Genomic DNA, 8,595 nt, shown 5'->3' with positions numbered 1-8,595 from the left:
AGGCTTGACCTGTACCTGTACAGAAGCAGATCTGTTGCAGGGGAAGGGATGACCTTCAGTAGAAGATGGATGATGTTTACAGTCAACAGTCATGTGAAACTGCTTTCTACAGCCTTTGGCCTTAGCTGCAGGATCCACCCAGCAGTACCTGAAAATCCGCACTTGCTATTTGTTTAGGCAAGGTTTCACTCCTTTGTTTCACTTCCAGTGCTCAGTCCTTGCTGAAATAAGCAAGTCCTAACTCCCACATGTCCCTGTTGAGATATGAGATGAAATGCTCTTCCCTAGTCTCTACCCCATTCTGGAGAGGCCCCTGGATTTGTGGGTGAGAAAAAAATTACTTTCTATTGACATGAGCTGCTCTTCCCCTTCTCTTAAGGGCTCTTCTAGCTGCTGCTGCTTAGGAGATCCAGCAACCCAAAAATAATCCGTAAGGGATTTTCTCCCTGTCTCCCCATCAATAGAGGGAAACTTGTTGGTTTACAATGGTAAAAGTTTCACACACCCTAGAGCATCCGTTCCCAGTCTGTTTCCTCTTGCCCACTGCTGGTACATGGGGCACTGTGCATCTCCCTCCTTCTTCCCCAGCTGATGTGGACCAGGAGACACATGAGGAGAGAAACTCCCTGCCTCCTGCCAGGGCAAACCCAAAGGCCCTTGGAGCACAGGAGCCCAGCCAGGTGAGAATCGCATCCCAGTGCCGTCAAGGAGCCCTGGACCAGCTGCAGTTCCCAGCAGTTCTTGGATCCCAGGTCTTCAAAACTGCTGGGAGCAGCCTTGCTGAGCTTGGCTTTGCCCCTCTTGGCTGGCTGAAGGCAGGAAGCATCCATCAGCAGTGGGGCCATTGCCCTTTCTGCAGCTTGGTTCTGCAGGACGGGTGAGTTTGCTGTCAGCCTTCTCTGTGGGGCAGGGTGTGGGGCTGCCTTCCTCAAGGCTGCTCCCCTTATGAATTAGATAAAACCGAGAATGTTTTTAAAGGAGTATCATGGTCATGTGGTGACTCTTTTCTGAAGTGCTGCTTAAGTAGTTTTGGGGAATGCTGTGTGCCTAAGGGATTTGGAGTTCTGGTAATTAGGCAGTCAGCTAATCATTTTGGATTAAGTGCTCCTAACTGCATGGGTGAAGGTGTTAAGAGATGATTAGGCATCTAGCATTCTAGCTGGCTCAGCAGTGTCCCTTGAAGGCTGGCCTGCCTTTTGTTTCTGAAAAAAAAACCACCACCAAACCACTAAAAATCCTTTGCTGCCAAGTGGTCCTCATCTGCAGAAAACAGCTCACATCATGTCCTCCTGATGTGTCCACAGGAAGCACCATGCAGCTGTAGGGCTTCCCTAGGGCACAGATGGCTGACAGGGCGGTGAGTTGCTCAGGAGGAGCCAGGCAGTGCTTTCCTCCCTTCTCAGGCATGGAGCAATAGGGCTGCATTGTGGCTTCCCCAGAGCAGTTGTTTTGACACAGCTGTTGTCAGTTCCCTTTGGAGGCAGTGGGGTTGGGTCATAAATTTTTGAAATTCAGACTGTTTCTTCATTTTGTCAGGCTCGATGCAGTATTTTTATTTATGTTTCTGGACTGGATGAATGTCCTTGGTATTTATTTCTTAGTGCAGATCTTCAGGAAAAACAAACCAAAACAAAACCCCAACAACAAACTCTTCTGCAAACAGCTTGGTACAACACGAGCATTTATTTGCAAGGAGCAAACAAAGGAGCATTGTCTGTACAAACTGAATTGACTTTAAAACATGTATGCAAACACAGGGAAATTATTCCCATAGCAGAATTCATCCACATCTCACAAGCGTGCCCTTGCAAGCTGGGTGTTGTCATACAAAGGACATGAGGTGCTGCAGGAGCACAGCAGGACTTCAATTTTGCAGCCACGCAGCTGCCTGCTCTGCCCTGCTCAATCAGAAAATCCTCCCCAGCATGAGCAAGTCAGCTTTTTCCAGGCAGCTTCAACAGCTTTCAACAGCTTCAACAGCAAAGCAACTCCCACTCACCCCAAAAACCCTAATTTGTGCAAATTGCAAAGGTGAGTGAGCCTTTCGGGCCCTGGCAGCTTCTAACACCTGCAGGGGAAGCACAGCCAGGTGGTGTGGCAGGGCCCAGAGGGAGCCAAGCAACAGGTCCCAGGGTTTCACTGTCACTGCTGCTGTTGCATCAAAAAGTCTTTTTGATGTCAGGAATTAAGAAGAGCCATTTACTACCTTTCATTGTGTGGGGAGAAGGAATGAGTGATGGAGGAAGCCAAAGGGCAACAGAGCTTGGCTTTAGACAGGCAGGTCTTGGGCTAAGCAGGTCTTTTTTCATGGAAATTCTAAAGATTTCTCTCTGCTGTGCATGTTCTCTGGTGTCTAGAAGGTGGAGAGGGAGGTTTGTGCTACATTTGCATGTGCAGCCGCCTCTCACCTCTACTGCATTGCTTATCTGTTGTGAGACTCCAGGAATGTGATAGCTTTGGAGAGTTGTCAGGTTGTGCTGAAATCAGGCCTTAGGATTGCAGCTATTAGGAGGGCACATGTGTGCGCATGCCTGAAAAATGCAAGTGTGGAAATTTGGCTTCCCTAAGTTAAAAATCTGTCTTTTGAGCATTTATATAAGTAGAACATAACTCTGAACTGGTTTGTGGCAACCTCTAATGGAAGGCAAGACCACCCTACCATACCGAGACTGCACTGGGCCGCATAACCACCAACCCCTCATTCCACAACAGAATCGAGAGCACACCTCTGCATCTGCCAAGGATTTGGGCTGGAACGGACAACAGAGAGAGTGCAGGAGATGATGAAGGGAGAAGAGCTTTATGGAAAAAAAGGACCAGCCAGACCATCCTGCTGCACTAGCTCAATGGGCCATGCCAAACAATAAACACTGAGGTTTCTGAACAAATTACAAGCCTTTATTTTTTTCTGTACTGAAAGGAAAAAAAATGAAGACGTCAAAACCACTCCGAAAGTTAGTGACAATTCTTCAAACATTTGGACAGCAAAAACATTTCCAAGCCAATGAAGAGAAGGAAACAGCAGTACCTCTGCACTGATGATGGAAAGCCAGTGTTTTAGCTGTAACTGTTTCCAGTCATATGCACAAGTGCTTTATGCTAACTGCATCTTTTGGCTCCTTGGTCTCAGCTAAGGTACAAACTAATACATCCGATAGTGCTCTTCAGCTTGTGAAACAGCAGGATGTCAGCTCTGTCAAACAGCTTAGGTTAAACAACTTGTCTAGTGATGACAACCCCAGTCTTTGGGAACAGCAACAAAAAGCTGAGTGGAGGAGTTCTCCCCTAGCTGATGTGGAGCTCCAGCATGCCCTGGCATCAGAAACTGCCACCCAAAGACTTATGCATGCTCCAGTGCTGGAGAGACAGAAATCACTGTATGTCACCTTAGCTTGCTGACTAATGCAAGGACAAAGCTCTGAAAGATGCTTCCTCACCTACATTTCAGTGTTTTATTATGCTGATAAATATTCCCCACCCTTTTGTACATGAACTCTTCAAAACAGCTCTACTGGCAGTAACCAAGCCAAAACCTTCCCCCAGCAACAGGCTGAGAGTCTCGCAATGCAAGAATGTCCCCCTTCAGGCTTCTCAGGAGAGGTGAGACCCTGGGTCCCAGCCAGCCCCCTGCTAAGTACCCAAAACTAGATCTGCACTGCCACCAGGAGGTGCAAGTGTATGGGGAGAGCTGTGTCTTCTCATTTGCACTGTCTCTGCGGCGCAAGGTGCTGTTCAGGGTTTCGAGAGCTTCTCCGGAAGTACTGGTGGTCGAGGGCTGCCTTGGCAGAGATGTGCCTGCTGGGGTCATACAGGAGCAATTGCTGCCAAGAGAAAAACCCAGCAGATTCAGGATTTTAGAAACTAAATGATTGATTGCACCTGCATGTGGCTAGGCCCTGCCTTTTCCCCTCTCTGGGCTTCAGGAGTAATCCACAGCTAAAGTTACTATGAGGATTATGCTACAGGGGTTTTTTGACCCTCAGTGCAGTGGTTTCTTAGAAGAATCCACAATGACAGCCATGCTCCAGAGCCAAGGCTGAGTCCTATTCGATGATTCAGTGTTTCTACAATGGCAGAGATGAGCATTAGAGTCAGATGAACTAACACACTTCCAGGTAGATCAGTCCCAAATATTCCTATTCTTTGCCCAGTTTGAGAAGGTCCTGTGTGTCTCTGGGTCTTGTTGTGAGCCCTCACTCACCACCAGTAAGTCTCTACCATCTTGATCTAAGTTGGGAACAATTTCCTTCATCTCCTTCCTTGCCCACTGGGGAAAGTCTTCCTTGTAATCACGCAGCTGGGTCACCCCAGGCCAGGTCACCTCAGTGGGTGTGCCCAGGATACGAAAGATCCGGAAGAGCTGATCAATCTCAGAGTCCCCTGGAAACAGGGCCTTCTTGGTCACCTGGGGAAAAAAAAGGTCAGTTCCCACCTTCCCATCACCTGTGTGCCTTATTTCCCTCTGCAATCCACCCTTCGTCCCAGCAGATGCAAACAGCACAGACCAGGGCAGTTCCAATGCAGTGATTCTGCCAGGCAGTGGTTGAGAAATTCACAGATATCTGCTTGTGTTTAGCTTCTCTCCATGGATCCATGTTCCCCTGAGGCTGTCCTCCTTCAGTCCCTTATCCCTTATCCCTTTTTGTCTCCAGTTTCCTACCATAGTTGCAGGATAGCTCCCTGCCTGTCTACATTCCCAGGCTCTGCTGATCTGCAGCTCGGGGGCTTTGGGAGCTGGGGATAGTGCTGTTACACTGCAGGGTTAACAAGAGCTCTTCAAAATGGCGTATGGACCCCTAGGCGCTCCACTCTGCCATGCTATGAGAGTGCTAGTTCTCTGCAGCCACTGAGGGGGCATCTGCAAGAGAGTCATCTTCTCCCAGCATAAAAATGCTGCAGCAATAAGATTGAAGTTACCCCTTTCACAAGGAGAGGCATCACATTCCCGTACACTGGGAACTGCTGCGGGTCTACTGAGGCTTCTTTGCCTTCTGCCAGGCCCCAGAGGGTGGTAGATTTTCTTTTGAGCCCACAGCTAAGGATCAGCTAACACTCAGGGTGGGCTTCTCATCATACACACCCCAGCACAGGGTGGGACTACAGTATCAGATATTCTGTGTCCTGGTCCTCCTTCCCCACTTCCCACTGCAGTGGTGTCCTCCTAGCTCATTAAAGAGACTATTTAAACCCATTCTACCATTTCTGCAAAAATGCAGCCAATGCTCCAGATATCCACAGCAGTTGAATAGTGTTTACACCCCAGCAGTATTTCAGGAGCTCGATACCACAGAGTCACCACCTGGTAAAGAAGAAACAAACAAGCTTTGTTTGTGAAAAGAGAGGCATGGGCTTCTCTCCTCTCAGCTGTAATGCAGTGATGGTACAAATCATACAGAATCACAGAAGCATTAAGGTTGGAAGACACCTCTAAGGTCACTAAGTCCAACCGTCAACCTAACACCGCCGTGCCCACAAAACCATGTCCTGAAGTGCCATGTCCACAGGCTTCTTGAACACCTCCAGGGATGGTGACTCCAATCAGGGTGTGACACGGCCATGCTCAGTTAACAGCCACCTTAGTGACAGCAAGATTGGGATTAACAGATCATCTTCAATGGGATACTCTGCAACAAATAAATATACCCTAAGTGGAGAACATGGGAACCCAGCTTGCAGGCAGGCTAGGGTAAAAACAGTGAACTTTATGGGGGCATGAGGTAACCCCTTAGCTGTGGATTAGGTTAAGGGCACATGCCTGGGTGCAGTTGTGCCTCAGCTATGGATGAGTAACTTGCGCTGCTGCTGCTGTTGTTCACCCACTACGGATTGTGTATCCCACTCTCAGGTAGCAGGGAGCCTCAACAATACCTCATGAGTGTATGCACGCAGGGGGATACCAAAAGCTCTTGCCAGTCCAAAATCAGCAAGCTTGATTGCTCCTGCTTCATTAATGAGCAAATTCTGTGGTTTCAAGTCCCTGTGGATGACTCTGTGCAAGTGGCAAAAGTTCACACTCTGCAGCAGCTGGAAAAGGTAGTTCTAAGGAGAGAAGAGATTTCAGACAAGGCCATCATGAAACCACTTTGAAGGCCAGATTGTGTGAACCAACACACTTTGGCTCATTTAACCCAATGGGAAAAAAGACCTTGCAAAAATGCAGCAGATCTGAGAGGCTGAACGACTCCAGCCCAGAATGAATCTTTTCTAGATGTGCTCAGTAAGAGCAGTTCAGTGCTGGCTCTGCCCAGCAGAAGGCAGCAAGGACACACACTCTCTGCCCTCTCTATCAGCACTCCTTCCACACTGTACCTTCACCAAGCTTGGAGGAAGCAATCCAGTTCCAAATGAGTCTATGTATTTCTTCAGGTCTTGATTCAGATACTCAAACACCAGACAGAGCTTCTTCTGGCTGTGTACAACATCCAGGAGTCTGCAAAAGAAGTGTAAGTGCTCCCTTCAGTACCTTTGTATGGGAATCCCTGCTATGCAGGGGTGTTAGCCTCTTACCAGAGTGTGGGAGAAGACCTTCTCCAGACTTTTGCCCAAACATACCCAAAGGTTCCTCCTTCCACAGATACCTCTGCTCTGTGAGTCTTTGGAGCAGAGAGAGGCAGGTATAAAAGCAGCATCTCGTATGGGGCAGCACAAGCTTGGACCAGCCTGTGTGGCTGGAGTAAAGCAGCAGCACTGTGGACTATTGCTGCAAACCAGGGAAGTTCAAGTGATATTCCTGTTGATTTTACTCCTTCCAGGAAAGGACTGGAAGGTCCCGCTTGCTGCCTGTGCCCAGAGCTCCTTGTGGGGATGAGCAGGAGCTCATCAATGTGGTGGTGAGGAGGGTTCATCCAGGTCTTACCTGACTATGTTGGGGTGCTTCAGCTCCTTCAGCAGTGAGATTTCTCGGATTGCGGTGCTGGGGACACCCTCTGTCTCCCTGCAGCAAAGACAGGCTGTACAGCACCCTGTCCCCTAGTGGGGTCCCACAGCCCATCAGGGTCCTGTGTCCCTTCTCCCTTCCAGTGTACCCCATTGCCTGCCTGGGGAGGGTCTCTCACACTAGGCACCCTGAATTTGGGATGGTGCTGTGCATGGGGTGGCCTGGGATGAGGCAGAGGGAAATGGAGCTGCGGGGAAGGAGAGAGAGGGGGTGACCTAGACAATGCAGGCTGTGGGGTAGATCTTGTTTGGGAGCATCTTGGGGCACACTAGGAGAAGCAATGGTTTAAATGTCCAAGCCTCACATTTTGGAAGCAGGGAGGGGCGTGAAAGCTCTTTGCCCTTCAGGCAGCTGTCTCCACCATCCCGAGGGACTGCCATGGGGTGCAGTCCCACCACCATGGCCCCTGGTCCACACTGACACCCCTCATCGTGGAGACATCCCAGGGTCAACCCAGGGAAACAGTAGTAAGCTTTTATCTGCTCAGTCCCCACCCTGGGCAGGTTTAAATTGGCTGTAATGGGAAGCTGAGCCTCACCAGGCCCTAGCACCACACCCCTGAGGAAGAGGCCATCTCCTAAAATGGCGGCTAATTCCCCCTGTCCTGGGCCATGGTGCCAAGGCCAAGCAGCCAGGTCAGGCCCTAGCTGTTTGCATGAGACAATAAAGACATTGTTTTCCCTTATGCCAGGATTTTTTGAGACTCTTGTGCCATTTTGGACAGTGGGCTGGGCTCAGAGCCCTCCTGCTTACTCTCATGATGAAGCTGGGGCATTGCTGGGCTCAGCTTGTGGCCATCTCCCCCCTGATGGCACTGCCAGCCCCAAAGGAGCCATTCGCCTTCCTCACCCCCCTCTCGCCTTGGCACCCTATTACCACTGTGCTGAGGAGGCAGCCGGCCTGGCGCCATGGCGGGGTTTTAGGTTGGCACTGTGAGGGGCTGGGCCATGGCAGCTGCAGGGCTGGCGCTTTGCCCCACTCACACATGCAAGCGGATCTTCTTAAGGGCCACCAGCTGCCCCGTGCACTTGTTGCGAGCCTTGTACACCACGCCGTAGGTGCCCTCCCCAATCTTCTCCATTTTCTGAAATGCCTCCTGAAAGGGGTCCATGGTGCTGCCTCAGCTTTGCAATGGCAGCAGATGTGGCTGGTGCTGCTTTCTGAGGGAAAAAGAAAAAAACGAAGGGGAAAAAAACCCCAAATGTGTAAAAGGTGTTTGCCCTCCCCGTGTGCCCTCTGAGCTGCTTTTGGGACCTAGGTCCCTCCTTGCTGCTCCCACAGCACAGAGACCCACCTTGAACTGGGGCAGCTGAGGGAAGGACAGGGCTGCCTGGGCACGCTCACAGGTGTCTGGGGGTGTATCTGGGGTGTCTGGGAAGACCTAAAGAGCCAAAAACACTGTGGACTGCCCAGGACAGGCTTTACTTGTGACCAAGGTTGTGGAGTGTGTTGGCTAAAGCAAAAATTGAAGAAAAATAGATTTGAAGAGGCACTTTGGGCCTGTGGGACAGGCAGCAGAGACTGCACAGGGCCAGGGGAAGCTCTGCAGATCCATTTGTACAGTGTCTGGCATCAAGGGGATGCAGTGTGTAATTAGGGTGGACATGTGTCCCTGGGACACACTCAGGTCAAACACATGACAGAAATGTCTTTTTTTT

General features: G+C 50.1%; 1 protein-coding gene across 1 annotated transcript; it reads right to left on the bottom strand.

The window, feature by feature from the left end:
* Window positions 1–3,698: 3,698 nt before the first annotated feature.
* CDK3 (cyclin-dependent kinase 3) lies at window positions 3,699–8,048 on the bottom strand. Its single transcript, XM_010187657.1, has 7 exons — window positions 7,921–8,048; window positions 6,857–6,934; window positions 6,310–6,430; window positions 5,869–6,039; window positions 5,198–5,299; window positions 4,202–4,405; window positions 3,699–3,821 (listed from the first exon to the last, which is right to left on the bottom strand). The coding sequence occupies exons 1-7, from the start codon at window positions 8,046–8,048 to the stop codon at window positions 3,699–3,701; spliced, it is 927 nt and encodes a 308-aa protein (XP_010185959.1).
* Between the last annotated feature and the right edge of the window lie 547 nt (window positions 8,049–8,595).

The sequence above is a fragment of the Mesitornis unicolor genome, unplaced genomic scaffold (assembly GCF_000695765.1).
Source record: "Mesitornis unicolor isolate BGI_N332 unplaced genomic scaffold, ASM69576v1 scaffold227, whole genome shotgun sequence".
NCBI lineage: Eukaryota > Metazoa > Chordata > Aves > Mesitornithiformes > Mesitornithidae > Mesitornis > Mesitornis unicolor.
The sequence above is the reverse complement of the archived record's forward strand: the minus strand, read 5'-3'. Positions and strand labels throughout refer to the sequence as shown.